The sequence below is a fragment of the Eretmochelys imbricata genome, chromosome 1, assembly GCF_965152235.1.
Source record: "Eretmochelys imbricata isolate rEreImb1 chromosome 1, rEreImb1.hap1, whole genome shotgun sequence".
NCBI classification, from domain to species: domain Eukaryota; kingdom Metazoa; phylum Chordata; order Testudines; family Cheloniidae; genus Eretmochelys; species Eretmochelys imbricata.
In genome coordinates, this window is record NC_135572.1 from 354,758,044 (window position 1) to 354,782,983 (window position 24,940).

At 42.2% G+C, this 24,940-nt stretch overlaps 1 protein-coding gene across 2 annotated transcripts; it reads left to right on the forward strand.

The window, feature by feature from the left end:
• The first annotated feature begins 1,733 nt into the window (after positions 1-1,733).
• TMEM209 (transmembrane protein 209) lies at positions 1,734-24,148 on the forward strand. Of its 2 annotated transcripts, XM_077837454.1 has the most exons (15): positions 1,734-1,754; positions 5,178-5,317; positions 5,428-5,486; positions 8,681-8,812; positions 11,926-12,164; positions 12,579-12,783; positions 13,490-13,665; positions 14,624-14,695; positions 15,893-15,989; positions 16,938-17,063; positions 17,604-17,701; positions 19,614-19,728; positions 19,821-19,918; positions 20,819-20,892; positions 22,011-24,148. In XM_077837454.1, exons 2-15 carry the CDS (start codon positions 5,178-5,180, stop codon positions 22,063-22,065), a joined length of 1,686 nt encoding a protein of 561 aa, XP_077693580.1. In that variant the 5' UTR covers positions 1,734-1,754; the 3' UTR covers positions 22,066-24,148. The 2 variants fall into 2 exon arrangements, with proteins under 2 accessions (XP_077693580.1, XP_077693572.1); XM_077837446.1 differs by lacking the exon at positions 1,734-1,754 and having other exon boundaries at positions 5,128-5,317.
• The last annotated feature ends 792 nt before the right edge of the window (positions 24,149-24,940 follow it).

Below are 24,940 nucleotides of genomic sequence, written 5' to 3' on the forward strand. Positions count from 1 at the left end.
GCTATTACCGGCGGGACAGTGGGGTGGGAGGAGGTATTGTTTCATATTCTCTGTGTATATATAAAGTCTGCTGCAGTTTCCACGGTATGTATCTGATGAAGTGAGCTGTAGCTCACGAAAGCTCATGCTCAAATAAACTGGTTAGTCTCTAAGGTGCCACAAGTACTCCTTTTCTTTTTGCGAATACAGACTAACACGGCTGTTACTCTGTACCCTGTTCTATTCATTCCCTCTGAAGCATCTGGCATTGGCCACTGATGGAAGACAGGATGCTGGGCTAGATCGACCATTGCTAGATGACCCAGCATGGCCACTCTTATGTTGTGTTCTTATGCCAGTGCTTCACTAATGTCATGTGGACGTGTCACCAGGCACCAACACATCACTAACATGCTGACATGTCACCATATGCCATTGAACCGTGACGGCCGGCTGCCGACGTGCCTCGGTCGCGCTGACGTGTCACCGCGTGGGGCCGAACCGTGAGGGCCGGCTGCCGACGCGCCTCGGTCGCGCTGACGTGTCACCGCGTGGGGCCGAACCGTGACGGCCGGCTGCCGACGCGCCTCGGTCGCGCTGACGTGTCACCGCGTGGGGCCGAACCGTGACGGCCGGCTGCCGACGCGCCTCGGTCGCGCTGACGTGTCACCGTGAGGGTTGCCAACTCTGACTGAAGCTATACCGGGAGATTTCCCCCTCCCCCCTTCCCCGCCAACATGCCATAATGTCATTTTCTTAAAATATCCCATTAAAATCCCCCGGGCTGCATTCAACAGCCACCAGGGGATCGACGCCGGCTCCGGGAGACTCGCTCCAGGCCAGTCCCGCGCCTCACCCCTGTCACAGGAGCGCGGGCGGGAGCGGCGGGAGCTGCGGGAGCCGCTCGCGGATGGCGGCACTGCCGGCGGGAAGTTCACGGGCCTCGGCGCCGCGCGCCGGCCCCTCCCCCACGTCCATCGCGCCTCACACCCGCTCCCGCCGAAACGGGACAGCGGAGAAGCGAGGGGGAGGGGGAGGGGCAACGGCTGGCGGCGCGCTCCCGTCCCCATGGCAACAAGCCCCTCCCTCCCCGGTGGGAAGGCTTACCTCCCGGCCGGCGGCCGCGCGTGGTCGGCGCAAGCGCAGTGGGGACCGGTGCGGGGGAGCGTGGTGAGTGTTGGAAGACGGGGGCTTCCGGCCCCCTTCGCGCCATGGGGAGTGCCACCCCCTTCCGCCTCCTCCGAGCCGGCTGCTCGCTGGAGGGGGAGGGGCTGGGGGAGAGGCTCTGCCCCCCCCCCGCGCTCCCCATTGCCCCTGGGTGCGGTCTGTGCCCCTCCCCCACGGGGAGCGCCGGGTGGGCCCCGCGTGCGGCCCCTCCCGTGCCTGGCCACAGCGGGAGGGGGGCGGCCGCTGCCCGCCCAGCAGGTGCCGGCCCACCGGGCAGGGCTGGGCCCCGCTAGCGGTGTCGTGCCCGGCGCCGCCGGCAGCAGCCGTTAACCTCCCTGGTGCGGGCCCAGCCGCCGTGCTGGGCGCCCCCAGCGAAGTGGGGCTGGTCTGTTGCCGGCACCCCTTGGCAGCGGTGGTTCGTGGCCTGGGTGCGGGCCCAGCCGCCGTGCTGGGCGCCCCCAGCGAAGTGGGGCTGGTCTGTCGCCGGCACCCCTTGGCAGCGGTGGTTCGTGGCCTGGGTGCGGGCACAGCCGCCGTGCTGGGCGCCCCCAGCGAAGTGGGGCTGATCTGTCGCCGGCACCCCTTGGCAGCGGTGGTTCGTGGCCTGGGTGCGGGCACAGCCGCCGTGCTGGGCGCCCCCAGCGAAGTGGGGCTGATCTGTCGCCGGCACCCCTTGGCAGCAGTGGTTCGTGGCCTGGGTGCGGGCACAGCCGCCGTGCTGGGCACCCCCAGCGAAGTGGGGGCTGATCTGTTGCCAGCGCTCCTTCGTAGTGGCGACTAATGTCCCTGCTGTAGATGCAGCCTCTGGCCTACCCTCCCGCTCAGGAAAGTGGGGCTGATCCACTGCCCCCTGGCAGCGGTGGCTAATGGTCCCTAGTGTAGATACAGCTGTGCAGTACAGAGGGGCCCAGCTGATCTGCACATCCCAGGGGTGTCCTGCAGATTGGCCAACTCTGGGAAACAGGAAGCACTGTCTTACAGTTACATGTATTACTGTAGATTGTGCTCAAGAGTCCCAGTCATGGACCAAGGCTCCATTATGTCAGGTGCTGTATAAACAGAACAAAAAGACAGTCTCTGTCCCAAAGAATTTACAGTCTAAGGCCTGGTCTACACCTAAAACTTAGATTGACCTAGCTGTATTGCTCAAGGGTATGCAAAACTCCCCTAGGAGATGTAGGTAAACTGACTAAGTCCCATGGTAGATGCTGCTAGGTTGGCAGAAGAGTTATTCTGTCAACCTAGTTACTGCGTCTCAGAGAGGTGGGTTTACTACAGTGACGGCAAAACCCCTTATGTGGCTGTAGCAAGTGTCTGAGACGAGATAATACATAGATACAGACAGAGCAGGGAGTACCAGGAAAAGGGAGCTACGGCAACACTGAAAAGTTAAGTCAACTGAGCAGCATCGCTCAGAGGTGAAAAATCCACACCACTGAGCAAAGTAGGCAAGCAGACCTAACCACCAGTGTAGGCAGTGCTAGGTCAACCTAGCTACTGCCTTTCAGGAAGGGGATTAACTATGGTCATGGGAAAACCCATCCCGTCACTCTACTGAATGGCTACACTGAAGCTTGTCGTTGTGCTGCTGTAGTGTTTCAAGTGTAGACCAACCCTGAGACAAAATTGGTCAGTGTGATATGCAGTGGCCTCAGCATGCCAGCAGCCTATCTTGTCAAGTGTTTGGTAGGCATCATGGTAAAGTGAAATAGCTTTGAGGATGTTCATGCAGAGTACCTCCCAAGCATTAGGGACAGCATGGGAGAAAGTGTGAAGCTGCTTCTCTGAAGTGTTCAATTATTTAACTATTAAGCTGCAACTAATGTGATTCATTAGAATGTAATAACAGTTCAGTGAACACATTTGTCCCAGTTTCTACATGTTATATACTCCATCTTTGAATGGGAGCATAACAAATATTTAAGCAGGCAATTGTAGGTGGGAAGGTTAATTTTAGTGGAGGATTATGTGTTAATAATACTTGGTCAGATTTTTAAAAGTGTAGTAGTATTATCATCCTCAAACATAGTGAGGAACGGAGGCGGTCAGGGTGGATTTGATTTAGATCATGGAAGACTCGATTTAATAATGGTTTTCTACATAAAAGTGCATTCTTGATGGTTGTTATAACCTTAATATATATTATTCACAACTCAGAGATAAAAAGAAAAGGAGCACTTGTGGCACCTTAGAGACTAACAAATTTATTTGAGCATAAGCTTTCGTGAGCTACAGCATCCAGTGATGTGAGCTGTAGCTCACAAAAGCTTATGCTCAAATAAACTTGTTAGTCTCTAAGGTGCCACAAATCCTCCTTTTCTTTTTGCGGATACAGACTAACACGGCTGCTACTCTGAAACTCGGAGATAGATGTAGGTTTCATTTTTAGAAGGTACACGCTCTACATTTTTAAACAGTGATTTATTTTGAAAACATTTCAGATTAGTTTTACAGCTATATCAGAAAATTGAATGATTGTTTGGTTATTTAATTTACCAAAGGTAATTGAAGCAGATAGTTCACCTCCCAATGACTTCATAAATATCTCCAGTTCAACAGGTTAATCATTAATATTTGGAGGATTTTCTTGCTATGCTGTATTAGGAGGAGAACATCACCAGACAGACATTTAAATTGTTTTATTTAACTAAAACAACAACGTTAAGTATTCTGGATTTTTTTTCTTCAACAGCAAACATATAATATTTTAACAAAGCAAGCATATCTCCAGATCTCTTCTCCTTGTCCAGATCTATTCTGCCCCCAACAATCTTCTATTCATTGAACTTTTTGAAACTTTGTGATTTTAGAGAGAGGTAAGGGATTGACTCTGTGTACACAAATTTGCAGAGGAACAATAGAGTTGAGGTCTGTTATTTCTCACCTCTATATATTTATTTATTTAAAAACATTTTTGCTGTTAACAAGCATGTTACCACTGAGGAGACAAATCCACAGTTTGAGAACTGCAAAACTAAGTATCTCTGATGGTATCTTCTAGACTGAGCACTGAGTCCCATTGGGAAGATAGAAAGATTAACGTAAAAAATCTATACAGAAGCCTGTGGAACCCCATAATATTGGGTCCCTAATCCATGAACTATTGGAAATCATTTACAAAACTTTTCTTAAACATGACATGAATATATTGTCTCATACTATAGAATTAGAATTTATAATCCGTATTCCATGATGAGATATCTTTGAACTATAATGTATCTTAATTAAAACTATCTCTAGATAGGTTTTTTCCCTCAAAAAGCATTTTATCAAAAAAAAATCCAATTTAAATTAAAAAAATCATTGATTTTTATCCACCCTAGGGGCAGTATTTTAGTGCAATAGCCAGTTCTCAATCCAACAATGTATGTAGTGCCCATTAAAGTGAAAGGGAAGCGTCTGTACAAAAGGACTGCAGGATCTTACAAGGTCTCTCATCCCTATGACTCCCCACAGACCAGAAGAGAGAAAAATCTTGCATATCACTTACTAAAGGACAGTAGCTTTCAAAAATGTACTGAATGGTTACTTAATCCATGTGACTTCCCCCTGCCCCCCATGTTTTATCCACAAAAACTGGGGGTAAAAGTGTTTTTCAAGCATGTCTGTAAAGTGAAAAATATGAACTTCCAGGAGTTTGATGGTCTGGGCTTGATTCTGCTTTGTTTCCCAATATATATTGGGACTAACTATTATAAAACTGGCGTGAGTTGAGAATCTGGCACTCCGTCCTGTGTGGGTAGGTTTTCCTTCCCAACACCCAAATGGTAAAAGTAGCTCAGTGTTCGTTATGGTCCTAATGAGTAGAGAATGCTCACAGAAGGAGCTATGTGAAAAAAGTATTTTTTAGCCCAAGGAAAAAAAAGGACTTAACACTGTTTACTATTAAATATTAATCTGTAACTAGAAATGAACTCCCTAAATGCAATTTCCTAGGGACTGCTTAACTTTTCTTTAGTCTGGTGCTAAAGGAGAGTGACACTATATAAATATCTCAATTCTTGTCTTTCCCTATGCTTCTCTCTTTACAGATGATGCAGGGGGAACAGAGTCCAGCTACTTCCCTCATTGACAGAACCATCAAGATGAGGAAGGAGACAGAGGCCAGAAAAGTGGTTTTGGCTTGGGGACTCCTTAATGTGTCAGTTGCAGGCATGATTTATACTGAAATGTAAGTTCCCTAACAGTTTTAAAACTTACTAAAGGATGTCATTATGTTCCTACATATTTCCATGTATTGTGAGTCAGAGAGATGCCATCTCAATTTTTTTTCTCTTTCAGGACTGGAAAACTGATAAGTTCATATTATAACATTACATACTGGCCACTGTGGTATATTGGTAAGTGTTTGTACTTGGTGATGGTTTACTTATGTGAGGAAACAGCATCTAAATTCAACCCTTTTGTTTTCTTTATGTCAGTATTTGAAAATTTTTAACCCGCTTTTTGATCATAGAGAAATTGGACTTCACTTTCCATGTCCAGTTTGGATCTGTCTGGGTTTATCTCCTGTGACAAACTTGCAGCAAAAAAAGCTTATCTGTTATCTTAGATCAAGTTTCATGTGTGTTAAGGCTTTCAGAAAGTAGAAGACAGAACTTTACTACTGACGTGGTGCGATAGGTGTGCTTTACGTTTCATGTAGGAGTTAGACAAAGCTCTTTTTTTCAAGATGTCTACAAGCTAAATGAGAGAGATGAAACTAACAAAGGATGAAAATGAAGAGTGGGAATAGACATGTAAGAGATCAATGATAGAAAACTTTCGAAAAGGCTGGATTTGAGGAGAGGGAGTTGTAGGTTGTTCCGAACCTGGGGATGATGTGAAAATGAAAGCATGTCGCAGCTTTAGGGGAAATTGCTTCAGATTCCTTAAACACAGTGATGTGTTGTCATGGCATCCATGTTGATATGTAAATATAACACCATATTAACTAAATATAAACAAAGCTAAGTTGGGTATTGTCTTCCAACTCTTTAGGCATCACTTGTTTTTTCAAATGGTGGAGTTACACTTGTAACCTGTAGAGATGTCAGCTGGTCTAGATTCCAAAACTTACTTTCTCTAAAGAATGTGAAGCTTATAAAGCAGCCCTTTGTTTATGTATGTGATTTTTTTTTTTAATTAACTTGTATGATTAAAATATAGAAAACCTGTCTCCAGAGTTCTTGCATAAAATATGTCCCTGACTATCTTGGCTAATAGCTGTTGATCCTCCATGAATTTATCTAATTTTTTTTTTAATCCTGTTACACTTTTGGCCTTCACAACATCCTATGGAAATGAGTTCCACAGGTTGACTGTGCATTGTATGAAGAAGTACTTCCTTATATTTGTTTTAAACTTGCTGCCTATTAATTTAATTGGGTGACCCTTTATTCTTGCATTATGTGAATGGGTAAATCACACTTCCCTGTTCACCTTCTCCATAACCTTCATGATTTTACAGACCTCTATCACAGGGTTCTCCAAACTTTTTGAATCGCGCACCCCCAGGGCCAGCTCTGGGGAAGCAAAAAAAAAAAAAAGAGCTGCTGGCGGCGTGCCACCAAAGACTGAGCAGGGAGAGCCGAGTTGCCGGTGGCGCTCCTCCTGCCATGCATCCCACTTTGGAGATCACTGCTATATCATATCCCCGTCCCTGTAGTTGTCTTTTCTAAACTGAACAGTCCTAGTCTTTTTATCCCTCCTCATATGGAAGCTGTTCCATACCCCCTACTCATTTCTGTTGTCTTTCTCTGTACCTTTGCCAATTCTAATATACCTTTTTTGAGATCAGGCAACCAGAACTGCATGTAGCATTTAAGGAGTGTGTGTACCATGGATTAATATAGTGGCATTATGATGTTTTCTGTTTTATTATCTGTCCCTTTGCTAATGGTTCCTAACATTCTGTTAGTATTTTTGGCTGCCGTTGCACATTGAATGGATGTTTTCAGAGAACTATCCATGATGACTCCAAGATCTCTTTCTTGAGCGGTAACAGTTTATTTAGACCTCATCACTTTGGAAAACATAACCCCAACTATATATACAATGTTCATTACTTTGAACTAACTGACAGTTAATTTCATCCGCTGTTTTGTCGCCTAGTCACCCAGTTTAGTGAGATCCCTTTGTAACTCTTTGCAGTTAGCTTTGGACTAGGGATGTAAATATAGTTTTAAAAAGTACCTGTTTAAACTATTAAAATTATATTGGTTAACTGTTTTAATCGTTAAGTTTACAATCTACATTTTACATCCATACTTTGGACTTAACTATCTGGAATAGTTTTGTATTGTCTGCAAGTTTTGCCACCTCACAAGTCACCCATTTTTTCAGATCATTTATGAATATGTTGAACAGCACAGGATCCTTGGGGGACCCTGCTATTTACCTCTTTCCATTGTGAAAACTGATCACTTATTCCTACCATTTGTTTTCATCTTTTAACCAGTTACTGATCTTTGAGAGGACCCCCCCCCGCCTTATCCCATGATTGCTTATTTTGCCTAAGAGTTTTTGGTGAGGGACCTTGTCAGGCTTTATGAAAGTCCCAGGACACTATATCCACTGGATCACCCTTGTCCACATGCTTGTTGACCTCCTGAAAGAATTTTAAATAGATTGGTGAGGTATGATTTCCTGGTATAAAAGCCGTATTGACTCTTCCCTAGCATATAGTGTCCATCTATGTGTTTGATCATTTTGTTCTTTACTATAGTTTCAACCTTCAAGCTTGCTTGGCACAGAAGTTAGGCTTACAGGTCTGTAATTGCCAGTGTTGCCTATGGATCCTTTTTTTAAAAATCCGCATTACATGAGCTATCCTCCAATTATCTGGTACTGAGGCTGATTTGAGTGATAGGTTACATACCACGGTAGTAGTTCTGCAGTTTCTTATTTGAGTTCCTTCACAACTCTTGGGTGATTACCATTGGGTCCTGGTGACTTATTACTGTTTAATTTACAAATTTTTTCCAAACCTCCTCTACTGACATCTCAGTCTGGGACAGTTCTTCAGTTTTGTCACTTAACTAGAATGACTTGGATGTGGGGATCTCCCCCATATCCTCTGCAGTTAGGACTGATGCAAAGAATTAATTTAGCTTCTCTGCAATGGCCTTGTCTTCTGTGAGTGCTCCTTTAGCACCTTGATTGTCCAGAGGCCCCACTCACTGTTTGGCAAGCTTCCTGTTTCTGATGTACTTAAAAAAAAGTTTGCTATTTAGTTTTGGTGGATAATGCATCTTTCCAAAATGGTACAAAGAATATACAGTAACTTTTACCATGATAGTGCTCATATCAGTAGAGTGGGAAAACAACATGAGATGTCAGAGACAAGGTGGACCAACGGAAGTTGGTCCAATAAAAGATATTACCTTACTCACCTTGTTTCTTTAATATCCTGTGACCAACATGGCTACAACAACACTGCATACAGCATAAGATGTTAACAGTTACTGATTTTGTAAATGGTGAGCAATTTAAGAACACTCTAAAATATAAAGAACTAACTTGTTAAAGTAATGGTTTTTGTTTTTTGTTCTAGAACTTGCACTTGCATCTTTGTTCAGTCTGAATGCCTTATTTGATTTCTGGAGGTATTTCAAATATACTGTGGCACCAACTAGCTTAGTTATGAGTCCTGGACAGCAGACCCTTCTTGGGCTTCAGAATGCATGTAAGTGTGACAATTATCTCTGGCAGTAGTCTTTAAAATGGTGTCTACATGTGAGTTTGTAAATGTTTAACCTTCTGAACAGACTGTCATAGGTCTCAATCTAGCATGGGCCTCCAAACACAGATGACTAGAAAAACAAGAGAGATGCAGTCAATACCTTCTGAACGGTAGGAGAGTTGATTCAGGGAGCATTTTGATTGACTTCACCTTACTGCTCCCTGCAGATGGGGTAACTAGGTGAAGTGGAATGAAAATTCAGAAGATCAAGAAGTTACTTGATTACCATGTACCAGTAACTTCATGAAAGAAAGTATTGAGTGATAAAGGGCTCTTTACTTTAGCAGAGAAAGGCATAACAAGAACCCATGGCTGGAAGCTGAAGCCTGACAGAGTTAACTTAGAACACATTTTTAACAGTGAGCGTGACTGACTTGGAACAAACTGCTGAAGGAAGTGGTGGATTATCGCTCTCTTGATATCTTCAAATCAAGACGGAATGCCTTTGTGGAAGATATTCTTCAGTCAAACACAAGTTATTGGGGTCAGTATAGGGCAGGGGTTCTCAAACTCAGGGTTGTGACCCCTCAGGGTGTCATGAGGTTATTACATTGGGAGCCACGAGTGTCAGCCTCCACCCCAAACCCTGTTTCACCTCCAGCATTTATAATACTGTTTAACACTTTTTTTAAAAAATGTATATTTATTTGTAAGGGGGGGTCGCACTCAGAGGCTTGCTGTGTGAAAGGGGTCACCAGTACAAAAGTTTGAGAACCACTGGTGTAGGGGTAATTGGGTTAAATTATATGGCCTGTGTTAGGAGGTTGAACTAGATGATCACATGGACCCTTCTGTCCCTAATCTATGAATCTGTATCACTGTTTCCAACATCTGCAAACAAATGCATATATCTAAATGGTTCATAATGTCTCTTCCATCTTTGACCTCTGATCTAGAGCAGTAGCGAGTGGGGGAGCCAGGGGAATTAGCAAAAAGTTACTTGAGGGGAGATAATTGGAACAGGAGAAGAAGCAATAATGATAAAGAACAAACAAAACAAAAAAAGACAGGAGAAAAGGGTGACTGGTGGAGTGTAGGAGACAAAAACAATGAGAGAAATTCAAACTCTATGGTGAATGGGCTGAGGTGTAGTTCCCTGTGTGTGGGACTGGGGAGGAGGCACAGATGGAGGGCTTATGTTTAAATAAGACATCATAGTAATCTACACACTGGGTAAAAATAGCCATGTTAGAAACCTTAAGGTAAAATATAAAAATGACAAACTAAACATCAGTCCCTTCATAAAATATTTTGAGTTTCTAAACAAATTACTAAGAAACAGAAGAACATGACAAAGTAGATGTACCAAATGTGGAATGCCAGCACACGACTACCACACTTGACTAGTCTGACCTCTGACTGCAGAAAGATGCCACCAGGTTGGAGGGACTTCATAGGAAAGCATCAATAAAGATCAGGGGCATAGAAGAACATGAGTAAGGATTGTGGTGTAGTGTGATTGATCTACGTGCAAAGATTAAAACAAGTATGTGTAATTTGACTAAACTATGAAGGGAACATATCAGTCCCTGGGTATTGAAACTCTTTGGAGATGGTGTGTATAGGTAGGGTTAAGAAAATGAAGTTAAAAATGGAAACTTTCCCAAAGAACCTGACTGAAGCTCCTTACTAGAGAAATTTTAAATTAGATATGCCTATAATAGTGCTCTGTGCAAAGCACTTGCTTGCTATTGTAGCTAGGCACAGTACAAGAGCTTTAAAATAGTAGGGTCCATCCATAAGGAACAACCTTGTAAAGAATAGGAAATGTTCCTGCATTGACCATAGGGAAGGACTGGATGTGACGTAATAGGTCTCTCATTATGTGTGTTACTATTATTTGTGTATACTGCTATGTTTGTAATAGCAAAGTGCTGAGAGAGCCCTGCTGAGCTAGACCAGGGGCGGGCAAACTTTTTGGCCTGAGGGCCACCTTGGGTTTCCAAAATTGTATGGAGGGCCGGTTAGGGGAGGCTGTGTCTCCCCAAACAGCCAGGCATGGCCTGGCCCCCGCCTCTAATCTGACTCCCTCTCCCCCCGCACCCCCCCCGCCACCTCGTGACTGCTCCCCCAGGACTCTTACCCTATCCATCACCCCCTGTCCCCGGACCCCCCACCCTTGACTGCCCCCTGCCGCTCCATCCAATCACTCTTCTCATTCCTGATTGCCCCCCGGGACCCCTGCCCCATCCAACCACCCCTTCTCCCTGTGCCCTGACAGCCCCTGGAACCCCTGCCCCTGACTGCCCCCCGCCACCCCATCCAACCCCCCCCCCCTTCCTGACTGCCCCGCCCAGGACCCCTGCACCTACTCAACCTCCCTGTTCCCCGCCCCCTGACCACCACCTCCAACTCCCCTGCCCTCCGTCCAACCCCTGTCTGCCCCCTTACCACGCTGCTTGGGGCACCGGTGGCTGGCTACAGCTACGCCGCTCAGAGCACCGGGTCAGGCCGTGGCTCTGCAACTGCGCTGCCCGGCCGCCCAGAACGTTGCGCCGGCAGTGCGGTGGCGCTGAGGCTGCGGGGGAGGGGAGACAGCAGTTGAGGGGCTGGGAGCAAGCCTCCCAGGCCAGGATCTCAAGGGCCGGGCAGGAGGGTCCCGCGGGCCGGCTATGGTTTGCTCACCTCTGAGCTAGACTGTATACAAACACATAGCAAGATAATCCCTGCCCTGAAGTGGTTTCAGTCTAAATAGGTAAGATAAAGGGTGGAAGAAAGGAAGTATTTTATTCCCACTTTGCAGATGGAGAACTGAGGCACAGAGGTGTAGTGACTTACCCAAGGTCACACAGTGTGTCTGTAGCAGAATTTAACCCAAGTCTTTTGAGTTTCAGTGGAGTTTTCAAACCACAAGACCATCCTTTTACTTTTTCACAGCTCTAGTTTCTGTGCTTGTGACTTGGCTGCTGAATTTTATGGGTCTGAGATTTTTCAACTCTCCTTTTCTGGTCTCAGTGTAGGATTTTCTTAAGATAGTAAAGAAGTAAAACAACAATTAAGAAAAATGATCCAGACTTCTGCTCCTTCAGCCCTAATTCTGCTTTTTTTTATTACAGCAGTACAAACAACTCCGCCCCGTGAGCTAGTGACCAAGAAAGTCCCTTCTTCAACACCTTCTCCTCCAATCCAGGGTCAGAGTGTGCTGAGTTACAGCCCATCCCGCTCACCTAATACCAGCCCAAAGTTTGCCACTGGTTGCATGACTGGGTACAGCCCTCAGCTACAGACTTTGTCAGGCAGCAGCAGTTCTTATAGCACTGCTGTGACCTACTCACCAAACAGCAACTACAGTAAGGTAATAGCCTTGATAACCCAATGTAACAAGTTGGAATTTGCTTATTGGATTGCTTGTATTGTGCCCTACACTGCAGAACCTGATTCTCCAGTAGCATGCACCTTGTGTATTTATTTACACCCTTTGCACAGCAGATGTAAAATTTTACCCGACAGGAATTCTCCAGTCTCCCACTGGTGATAGCATTTTATTCACTTTGCACCACCTGGCAGTCATGCAGTAAGAATTTAAATAAACCAACCAGCAGCTGAAACATACTAAAGCCAAAGTGGTGTCTAGTTTAACAGTAACTAGCAATGCAATAACAACTTGGATAAATGGGGATAAATAACATTAATTTTGTTTACAGATTGTTTTATTTGTAAAGCTGGAATTCTACTTATTAGTTTCAATCATTCACTCTATTTCCCACAGGTATCCAGCTTCAGTCCCTCCCCTGGTGCCTCACCATACCCCACCAGCATTGGACCAGTGGAAAGCAGTGGGCTGAGGTCTCGGTACCGTTCTTCGCCAACTGTGTATAACTCGCCTATTGGCAAAGAAGATTATATGACAGACCTAAAGTCCCTGGACAGCTTCCTTCAAAGTGAAGAAGAGAAGCAACATCGAGTTCAGCTGGGTAAGTAAGTAGCTCTGTTTGGTCTAGAAGTTGTTTTTTTAGTGCATTTGTAGGATGGTATTCCAGTTCTTCTGGTGTACGGTAGACACAGATGTGCCAATCTTAATGAAATGGACTTAAGTCATTTGCACAGTAGCCACCTCTTAACAAATCCTTGTAGAAGGCACAGTCTGAAGACTGATGCAGAACAAATTAAGTCTTTTACTGAATAGTCTAAGTGAGATGTGAAGCAGAGCTCCAAGACTGCTACAGCCCTTTTGTAACACAGAAGCCTTGGGGAAACTTTCCAGAGAATAAAGTCTTGTCTTATAGATAGAAATGTACAGCTGTTTGACACTCTGGAGACAACCCATGGATGTCTATAAATGACAAACTATATCTGTATGGGACTCATTGGCCTACAGTAAAGGCTCAGGGCCTTCATCTTGACAAGAGGTATGGCCTGTGGAGAAGGCATCTCAGAACAAGGTGCCAAGTAATCTGCAGGTGACCTGTGTCCTGAAAAGGCACTTTTTATTATTGAGATGACAATGTATTTTACATAGACTACGTTTGGCATTTGGATTCATAGCAACTTGTGGATGCGTCCTTCCTGTCAAAGCCTAAATGCTCTGACCTGTTACCTGTACAGGAACCTCCCACTGTTTAAAAATTGTTTGGCAATCAACATGGAGTAATTATTTGTTTACTGAATGGATAATTTCAGGGAGTTCAGATTCCAGCTCTCCTTCCAGCAGTCCGACTCTTTGGAACTACAGCCGTTCCATGGGAGACTATGCACAAATGCTGAGGAAGTTCCAGTACCAGCTGGCCTGCAGGTCCCAAGCCCCATCAGCACACAAAGATGAAGCTGATCTGAGCTCTAAGCAGGCTGCAGAAGAGGTAAATAGAAAACTCAAGGGAATCATGAGGGAAAAAAATACAGTTGTGAATTTTGCAATCTTCTGCAAGGATTTGGATGTGTCTCCCATTCACATTACTGGAAAGAGGGGGTAAATCCCATAGCATTGAATTGCCTTCATATAATTTAGAAAAATATTTTATTATTATTATTATTTTATAGTTTTTAGTAGTCATTTTGTGGGCAGTGGTGGGAAACAGTAAACATAGATTTAACCTTTTCCTGTTTTAATCAATTTTTCACAAACACCTTAATTATGTAGTAATATATAACAACTCTAGATGTAGTAGTTCAGTATGGAGTTCAAAAACTAGTAGTTTAACTGCATTCTTGGACTTAGTGATGTTGAGAAATCTTCACTTCTTACATCTATACTATGGGTAAAAGTGTTAGTAACAGTAATAATTAACTGCATTTAGTGCATGTCAAGCAGCTGAATGTATATTGAAAATCCTCCATTGCACCTGTACGTGCTCAGTGGATTTTGTAAGACACCTGGAGAAGTGTACCGCACATCTGAGTTTAGTGTGGCCAATAGGAGTATCTCTTAACTTGCCTGTCTTTTAATTAAATTATCCCTTTTCTCTACCTTGCACGTTGATTTAGTTAGTGTAACTTTCCATTAAATTAAACGTTTTCTAGAAATCTTACTAGCTTAGTCCAGTTTTATCCTAATACAAATAGCTATGGGTACTGAAATAGTGCGTCTAGACTTGGTGTGTTAAACCAGCTGGTATATAGTCCTCATGAACTGTCCTGTGAAATATGACAGGTTTCAGAGTGTGAGATATGAACATTCTAAAACCTAGCTGAGGCTTATGATGGACATGCTGTAATTAGTATCAATAAGATGGCTTGGCCTCTAAAAGCCACATTGTGTTCAGCTGGGTTCCTATATCTTTGCAGTAAGTCTCTTAAACTACTTAACTTTGTGCCTAGGTTTGGTTGAGGGTGATAATGAATCGACAACTACTCAATCATGTGGACTCATGGACAGCTAAGTTCAGAAATGTAAGTCCTATCATTGCTCTTTAGAGTCTAATATTTCAGTATCCTGTCCTTATTTCTGCAGAACTCAGCTAGAAAGTACATGAGTACTTCATCATTTGCCTCAGCCTTAATGGAACTGAGCTATGGTATAAACTTGGTAGGGTGTAATACTTCCTTAATGATCTTTGATTCATAACAGAACTTTGCTTTTTGATTTAATTGTATTATATTAGAATGGTGGGGGGGAAATCGAGTTGCCACATGTGTACCGAAGGTTGTAGAAAGAACTACAGAGTGTATTTGAGGATTAGCAAATGGCTGTGTAACTAGCAAGTAACACAAAGCATGCTCACAAGGGGCGATATTAAGGTTACACGTTCAACCTTAACTTCTGCACTTGCTGACTTTTGTGCTATGACATCCTGGAAACTTCAAAATGTAAAGTTCATACCAATGAAAATGAGTAGACTTGTTTTTCTCTTTTCCACAACTCAACCTGCTGACTCTGTTTTCCTCAAACATTTCAAAATAACTCACCTGGGCTGAACTGAAGCATGGAAAATCCCATACCCAAGGTTAAAATTTTCCAAAAGGTCTGAGCAGCTGAAAAGTTAGAATGAAAATCCTGACATAATCTGACTTTTAAGAACAGTTATTTCTGCTATTGCAGACCTAACTACACTTCAAGGTAAAAGTATTAGTTAACCAAATAACACATTACTCCAACACACCACTTGTTGGAGTTCATGACACCCTCCAGGCATGTTTGTTTATTTGTTTGTTTAAGACAATAATATCCATGAAAAGCTCAAGTGTTCACAAATAATATATTTCTGTCAGCACCCTTCTTCCTTAAAACAGACTGTGGGAATTATGGACACATGCAAGCATAAATTAACAGTGTGTGGATGACTTGCAGCTTTCATACCATTATTCCCCTCACCATCCAAAAAGTCTGTATCGTGGTCTAGAAATGTTGTCTACAACTCACTCATTGAACTTTTAAATAGTCATTCAAACCCTACCATAAGCTGATAGTCTGTTTACTTAATAACTTTGTATATCTCTTCTGCTCCCTTAAATGTATGTTGTTCACCTTTTTACTTTGCAGTCATAACAGTAATTCAGATACTGATTAGGGTATAGTAACACTTCACACAGACTTCCTATTGCTTCTTATCTTTTTAATTGTCTGTCTGTCTTTCTCTCCTCTTCTAGTGGATTAACGAGACTATTTTAGTGCCACTTGTGCAAGAGATTGATTCTGTGAGCACTCAGCTGAGAAGAATGGGGTGTCCAGAGTTGCAGATTGGAGGTATGGAGATACTGTAATAGATTTGGTTCAGTTCTCATTAATACCTGTGCTCAGGATGAAAACTTCCAGGCAGAAAAGGGTGTTCTTTGCAACCTTAAGAACTAGAAACAGGTTTTTTTTATGAGAGAGCTTGGATTATACAGCAGCTTCCACAGATGCAGAAAACACAGGAACCTTGTTACAGCTGCATCAGTGAGGAGACTATGTTCATTCCAATTGAGCCTCCTGAGGCAAATCCCTTAAGACAATAACCTGGTATTTGATGTCTAACTGTTAGAATTCAGGCTAGCAGCTATAAGAGCATCTATCTTCAATTAAACTGGTGTTTAATCTGAAGTAATTCCACTTATTTGCATTGTTACATCAAACTTGCACCAATTTAACTGAGAGCATAATTTGGCCTTCTATTTTGTAGGCTACTTAAACTTTAATCTCTCCTTAAAACCCACTTCTGCTGTGACACATATGAGAAATTAACCGACTAATAATGGCTAGATGGAGAGGCAGTTAGGAATCTGCTATATATTTAGTCAAATGGAACACTAGAAAGTTTGTCGTATCCCCTTTTCCCACCATTATAAGTTTATTTTGTCTCATAGGATGCAAGGTCTTCAGGACAGGGACTGTCTTCCCTTGTGTGTGGTGCCTAGCATGTTTTGTATGCCATGATGATGTAAATAACACAGACTCAACCTTTCTCCCAGTGAAGTAAACGTAGGAGTAAACTACTTCTCTAGGATCAGAATTTGGTATTTTGCAACATCAGTGGTGATGTAGTGTGCCAACTATTCCTAGGACCCAGCTTCTCAGAGTGCAACAGGAAAGCAAGCTGAACAGAACGTGTCAACTCTTTGTAATAGTCTGTTAATGAGCTTCTGAGTAAGTGAGGATGTTCAGTGTTCTGCGATGGCCATAGATCATATATGCTGGTGCTTTTTTGTATTGCAGAAGCCAGTATTAGCAGTCTGAAACAAGCTGCTCTTGTTAAAGCTCCACTCATCCCGACACTGAACACTATAGTGCAGTACCTGGACCTTACACCAAACCAGGAATATTTGGTTGAAAGAATCAAAGGTAAATGGTTGTCATGCACACTTAAAATGTGCTTCATTACAGTTTTCCTGTGTCAAGTGTTAGTGAAGTTGAACACTGTCAACAAGACCTTTGAACTTGGGTTTCAGCAGCATGAAGGAGGGGCTGCTTTTCAAGTAGTGGAAATACACAAGTATTTGTAATTTTCTACTATTGTTTAAAGTGACTTAATGATTTGGGATCTTAATATCATTTACAATATTCTTAAAACAAAAGCTTTGTCACTTTTGAATGTGTGTTCTGGAAACTTATTGTTGGATTTAATCAATCTCTTCTCTTACTACTTTATGCCTCCCTGATTTAATTCCAAATAAAACTGAGTTTTAGGATTTAAATCTTTTTAAAAATCCTGATGGTGATTTTTAAAATTTGCTTCGCAGGTGTTTTTCTTGCGTGCATTTCTCATGTATACAGCACCATAAATAAGCATGATGTCTGAAACAGACATAATAGATTGCTTTCTTCCATTTCCATCTCCAACCTTGCCCCAAAATAACTTCATATAAACTCTGTTGCCTTTAGAGCTTTCTCAGGGAGGATGCATGAGTTCATTCCGATGGAACAGAGGAGGGGACTTCAAGGGCCGTAAATGGGATACTGATTTGCCCACTGATTCTGCTGTAAGTTTGCATAGTTGTGTTTTGATGAAACTTAAAATGCATTATTTTTCAGTGCTAGTAGTAGGAATATGAAGTAGAGAGAGAGCTTGTGAATCTTTTGAGGAACATGATCCAAATCCTGCACACCTCATTTGCCAAAGTAATCCCATTGCACTCAATGAGATTACTTGGTAGAATTATGCAAACCAGATCTAGCCCCATACAGATCACAAAAATAATATTGTTGTGTACCTTAATCTTGCGTCACTCTTACTTTAGACATAATTGAAATGCCTGTTTAATAGCTGTGGTGGGTGTAGCCTGACTTGCTCCGACCGTGATACTGCAATTGTTTTCTACATTCAGACACAATTTAACTAATCATCTGCATTCAAATGAATCTTCTATAAAATAATTCCTAATACAGGAACAAATTATTAAATGACTTCACCTTGATTATATGTCTAATTTCAGTTCTCCAAAGCAGATTGCAAAGTAAACACATGAAAGAATAATAAACATGGATTGAGTGGTCTTGTGCCCATTTAATTGAATATTGTTTGCTGTGAAATCCTAAATGACTAACTCAAAGGAGTAAATAATCTAGTTGGAGAGAGACTCTGTGTGGCTGAGCTGAGTGACCTGAAAGGCCAGAGGATAAGTGTGTTTTAGCAGAAACAGTAACATGTACTTGAAAACAGGGAATTAAAATATTACTTCAGTTGTCAGAAAACTGACACGACATAGAGACAAAGAGTAATGACACATGAGTGACACAATTCTGAGGATTTTTTTTTCTTGCTGTCTCTGCAAAAGATAGCTGACGTCCTTCCTTGAGTCAAGTGGGAACCTACCAGTTCTTAAGGGAAAGCACTCATAGTCATGAGAGAGAATATTACATCCGGGAATGGAGCCATTTTTTTTCCCCCTCCCACAACCAACCAGATGAGATGCCATTGGAGACTATATTGAATATCTAAATACTAATAAGCGAAGACTAGTTCTGACAAATCATCCTAAACTTCTGTAAACCCCTGAATGAGTTACTAGTCTAAAATATATTAAATGTACGTTGAGGAAATGTTAAAATTGAAAATTTCAAGTCAACAAATGCAAAATTGCAGTACATGCAATATGAATAATGTTACTGTAAGAACCTTAACATACGTTTAACACTAACAGTAGGTACAGTTTAGTTTTATCTGCTTTCCACTGTGTACTGGTTCTAGCATTCTTCCCCGTATATAGGGCGTACTTAGGGTGACCAGATAGCAAGTGTGAAAAATCGGGACGGGGGTGGGGGGTAATAGGAGCCTATATAAGAAAAAGCTCCGAATGTCGGGACTGTCCCTATAAAATCAGGACATCTGGTCACCCTAGGGGTACTTGTTCAGACTGAGAGAGTTGGTCTTAAGTTTTACAAAAAACTTAATGTGGGAGTATACAGTTTGCCAAACCATGGTTGGTTTGAATCTGTTGATCTCAATCAGACCTTTAAAGATAATGGGGCAGGAGGGAAGGAGTTAAAATAAATATTCTGGTTTGGGGCCCATGTTCGCTTCTAAATTTTGGAACTTTGCTTTGAGGTGCAGAGATAAAAACACTATGTCAGAGCCTCGGTGTAGCCGCTGACATACAGCCATCTCTGGAAGGGAATGAATATGCCACATTGTGGCTGACGTCTTGTTGTTCAGCTGACAGATGAACCTTGACTTGTCAACATCTTACATAAATATTCTGGCCAATGTCAAGTGTTGGGCCACTGAGGACAGTGGTTAAAGCACTCCACTGCTTTGTCCCTTTTTAAATTTGCTGAGGTTCAGTCAAAGCTGTAATAGGATCTGAGATCGTTAAAGATTAACCACTTTATTGTAGCAGTTGTTTCTACAATCTGTCTGATAGGCACTAAATTCTGATTTAATTTTTTCTTCAGATCATTATGCACGTGTTCTGCACTTATCTTGACTCCAGGCTGCCTCCTCACCCAAAATATCCTGATGGCAAAACATTTACCTCACAACACTTCATTCAAACACCAGATAAGCCAGGTATTGGCATCCTTTGTCCCTTTATTTGCTGGGATTGACTGGTTGGATCACGTCCTTCATGTCCATATTATCTCTTAAATTTCTATTCATAGATGTTTCAAATGAGAATGTTATTTGCATCCACCAGAGCACCATCAACCCTCCCCACTATGAACTTATCTACCAGTGCCAAGTTTACAACTTACCTAAGGTATGAACATGGTCCTTTTCTTCTGATACCTCAAGAAAGCTACATACATTCTGAAAACTCTAGCTGATGTTGATTGGTTATCTTTTTTGAGCAGTTAGGTTTATTGACAGGGGAATTGTCTTTGAATGTAACAAAGCTCAGTGCAATGTACAAGGCAACATGCTACCTTGATCTAGTGATAGCCCTTGGCATATAAGTTGCTACTAAATAACACCATTAAAATAAAGAGCCTCAGTAGAGTAGGGAAGGCAGTATCTTCCCCTTGTTGCATGTTCTTTTGATAAGTTGCTAGTGTTTAAAATAAGTAATTTAGACCCCAGAGGTCTGTGTTAATTCTTCAGCACCAGCAGATCTTGTGTCTCTTACCAGCAAAAGTCTGTGTTGGAAAAATTTCCATTCCCAGAATCAAAAGGTTATATTGATGCTGTTGGATCCCTGGTCAAAACTTGAGCCCTAGTTTCAGAAATGATTGTCAATTCCTCTAGTCCTTAAGAGAGTGGAAGGTCATAATCCAGCCTAACAAATTTTCTCTTTTTGCATTTGCCCAGCTGGAGGATATAAGCAGTGTCGCAAAACTAACTTAAATCCTGGAGGTTCATTATGGTGAAGAAGCCCATAATATTATTCCTTTGGTAATGGTTTCCCTCCTATAGCAGTTTTTCATCTCAAAATACTTTGCAGGTCAGCATACTAATGCCATAATGATATCTACCCAGTGAAGTGCAGCCGCCTCTCGTGTGGAGTGTGACAGCTGTTTAACAATGGAAAGCATCATTACACAAAAGCTTAGGACAGGAAGTGAAGGGTATTTTCTTTTAAGTAAGAAATTGTGCAGAACTTTCAGACTGAATATTGTATGTATTACTTAATCTTCACCTTCTTCTCTTCCTGTGAGTTCAGGGCAGAAACAACATGTTCCATACCTTGCTTATGTTCCTGTGCATCATAAAGACAAAAGAATCTGGGATGCTCGGGTAGGTATAGAGTGCCATGAATCCCTGCATTTAATACAGGCTGAGAACTGTAACATTGCTTGTTGTAAATAAGCAGTTTAGCTGCATGTAGACTGATCTTAAGTTCCTGTAGAAACAGTCTGTGTTCTTCACTGTACGGCAATTTCTTGCTGGTCTGTAAACACCCTATTTCTTTCACTCTCCCCCAACACGCTCTTTTGGCTGCCTCCTACACTCTAATGATAAATAATTTAAAACTTGCAATTTGCATTTCTAACGGAAATACAGAACATTATTCTTTCTCCTCAAGCTTGACACAGGGAGGTAAGGGCCCTTTTCTCTTTTTTGAACAAGGATATAAATCTACCTTAAAAACCTGACTCCATTTTCCAGGGACAGCTAAAAGTTTGCATTTCAGGCTGAGCTCTTCAAACACAAGAGCTTTACTCTGAGCTTCCGTGGGGAAAGTCGAGTTCCTCAGTTCCTGAAAAGACTAATTCCGGGAAGCAAATGAGGACTGACAATTAAATGCACTAAAAAAAGTACTATGGGGAATTGTGCACTCTTATATCCTACTGAAATCTGGGATAGGAGCACTTAAATTATGCAAGTTCTAAGGAGTATCAGATTGATTAAGCAAGGAAAATTAGTACACTGAAATGAAATAAAATAATTTTAAAAGCTTCTTATACTTATTTGAGGCTCTAGGTGCATAAAAAGAGTTGCATTTTATTTGCAGGCTGACAGTCTAGTGGAGCACAAACTGAAATATTGGCCTCTTTAGTCACTGCCTGGCTAGATGCTGGCCTGAAATCAACTGCCATTGAGAAATATAGGTATAATTAGATGCCATCATTAGCCACTAATCTTTGCTTTTTTGAGCTGTATAAGAAATTTTGAATATGTGTACTGGGCAACTCTGCCTACGTTGACATAAAAGTGAAGTCCAGACTTTCCCATTTAATTCCTGTGGGGTTGTACTCTGTTCATAGTGAAGCACAACTCTTAAACAGAAGGAACATTTGGCAGGGATTGAAAGAACTGCTGGAGTCAGGAGCTTACAACCTGTCTTGGCAACTTTGCTTTAAATGTACGTTTGGGGTTATTGTTATTTTATTATGGCGACTTTGTCTTCGCAGGCGAGTAAATCTTGGCTTATCAGGAGTGAATGTTCTGTGGATCTTGGGAGACTAGTACATCATTGTTCACTGTGGATGGCCTCCCCCTTCACAAAGTGAGAAACAATCTCTGAGATAACTAAACAGCTTATTACACTTGTGCCTTGAACATAAACCTACAACGATGTACTCGTGTGAGATCCTTGTGAACATAGGATATGTTTGCATTCAATACACTGTTTGCATGAGAACATACTTCCAGCACTGAAATACTCCTACCAGCTCTTTTGCGCAAAGATGTCTCTTTACAACTTCCCACCTTTACAAGCCCTACTTTAAAAGCCTTCACCATTCTTCTGGCTGAGTTGTCCTCCAGAGGCCACCACTGCTGATACTGGAATTAGAAGCAACTCAGCAGTACCCCTGCCAGCTTGGGGAATGAATTGTGAGCGCTCATCTGCGTGACAGGGTAGAATACTACAGTGCAACTTGGACTGCCCTACTAAGGTTGTACACTGCTGCTTGGTACTTGTTACTTCAGTGCTGCCACTTGACAAATCAGTCATTGCAAGTGTGGCCAAGTGCAAGATCCACATGCACCGGGAAATGCCACATAATCAGGATTCTCTTCGGCTTATGCAGAAAGGCTTGTGGCTATCCATCATTGGAGTACCAGTGTAGTGGGATTTTGTGGCACCATCACCCTTTTAAAGTGACTGCACTGTAGGTGTAAGTGAAAGAAAACTTCAGACCCTACACACCAGTTAGACTATATTCTTATGGATCTTTTTTTTTTTAAACAAAATAACCCAAAATCTTTTAAACTGGAGTGTGTTTGGGGCAACAAAACATTGCTGATGTCTTGACTGCAGTTGAAGTCTTGCCCTAACTTCATTTATTTTTTAAAAAGTTCTCGCATTAGTATTTCTGGTATTAATCCCCTATTTTTAAAGGTGTTTGAGCTGTAAAAATTTACTCTAAAATGGAATGTAGCTTCAGTGTGTCTGCATAAGAACAAAATTTTTACACTTAAATCAGGATGTCCTAGGAGTCCAAAGGGGCATCCTCTCCTCCACGCCCCCATAGCCCCACGTTGCTGGGAATTTCATCATAACCAAGGACAAACAGATGCAACTTGACCATCGTTAGTCACTGGAGGGACTTGAGGCTCTGCTGGTGTTTCCTGCCCGGGGCAGATAGCAATGACCCAGAAGCAAGAATCAAATTTATGACTTGAACTCCTGTCTTGTATGGGTGGCACGTCACTTTAGATCCTCAGGCCAGCCAACACCTTACTTTGAGAAAAAAGACCTGTTCTGCTCTTTATGACAAGTATTTACAATGGTGGGATGTCCCTGGATAACCCAGCATGGTTTTTTTACAGTTATATAAGCAATTGCTCTGCAATGTAGACTAGTTGCTCCCTGGAAAAATTTGAGTTAAACTTGTTTTAAACAAAATGGATTCCTACATGTATGCCAAGGTTTTTTCCTATAGGGATAAAGGATACATTGCAAATTCTGGTAACCAGGGAATTTTAAAAATGTGTGCTATAGGGTTCTTTTTAAAAATATATATATTGTGGGGACCATTTCAGAAGCCCTCTGGTAAGGGTAATGTTAAGGGTCCTCCTGTTTCTTTCAGTCTCTTGTCATCAGGTATGACGTTAAGGCAGGGTGGCCTACTTAATTTTACCCTTTCAACCCACAATAACCGGAAAATTGAGACCACAATGTCACTGTGTTAAACTGCCAACGATGCTGCTCTGTAGAACCCTGCTTGAAGTATTCCTCCAGGATTCAGTAAAAGAGCTGGCTGGTTAGACTTGTGAAGAATACACAAGGTTTGTATTGGTTTTACAATGACTACACTCTTTTGTACTGTGTTCAGTTTTTACTGAACTGTGGATTGCCTACCTAGATGAGCAGGTGGGGACAAGTTTGGAAATGTCATTTTTAGTATGCTCAGCACAATTACCATTCATGATCTCAGTTGGACTGTTTGGTATTTTTAATGCATGAGCCTAACTTATTGCCATTGTCTGTCAGAACTGCATCTTACTCTACAACTTCCCCCAGGAGGTATGAATTTTTCCTGGAGATCAGACTGTTAACAATGGTTAATTTGGTGCCTGTATTAAATGGGTTCATTTGGTTAAACGCGTGTGTGTGTGGTTTTGTGCAATAACAAATGGCATATTTTGTCTCCCAAATATCTGTTTACACACCCCATATCATCTAGTTTGAGACTTATTTCCGCATTATACAATTCACTGTCAGGTTTGCATGATAGTTCATCTGTAGCAATGAGTAACTAAACTTTACTGTAATGTGGCATGTTTTGCTTAGAAAAGGTGGCAAAGAACTGACAGATACACTATTTGAGTGGCATTTAAGGCAGGAAGGAAATTGGTTTGGTCTGGTAACAATCGTGTTAGTGCATGCCGTTCTAATTGAAGCTGCTCAAGGGTATCTGAAAGCAGACAGTAGTTCTAATGTCTTCCATCTTGAACACTGCACATATCTTGTGGGTGAGACAGCCCAGCAGCAGGAAACACAACCATTATGGTTCTAACACCTCTAGTGCTAAAATATATCACATAGGTTCCAACAGATACTTGCTTCTTCCTTTATGAACTTTCAGATTGTTTGTTTGGAGACAGAAGAGAGAAATAGACATAGCTGTTGAAGCTTGGGCTTTTGGTCTGAAATCTGAACAAAGTTAGCTAATGAGTTCTTTGCATAAGTTTTTCAGGAGTAATATCTTATCCAAGAGCTACTTTTTTCTTGAAACCACATAATATCTAGTATTTTAAAAAAAACTATGCAAAGGCAATATTAGTCATCAAACTATAGAAGAAAGCTCATCCAAATTTTGTTTAACTGTTTGGAGCCTGCCACTGTTTCACTGAAAGTGGCTACTGTCCTGAGTGCAAATATTATGCAGGCTCT

Bases quoted from the DNA above. Each gene is read 5' to 3' on its own strand.
- TMEM209 (XM_077837446.1), top strand. From the start codon at position 5,160: ATGCTTCTCTCTTTACAGATGATGCAGGGGGAACAGAGTCCAGCTACT. The intron at 14,696-15,892 runs GTAAGTCCTATC...CTCCTCTTCTAG, and splicing joins GGACAGCTAAGTTCAGAAAT to TGGATTAACGAGACTATTTT. The intron at 19,919-20,818 runs GTATGAACATGG...CTGTGAGTTCAG, and splicing joins AAGTTTACAACTTACCTAAG to GGCAGAAACAACATGTTCCA.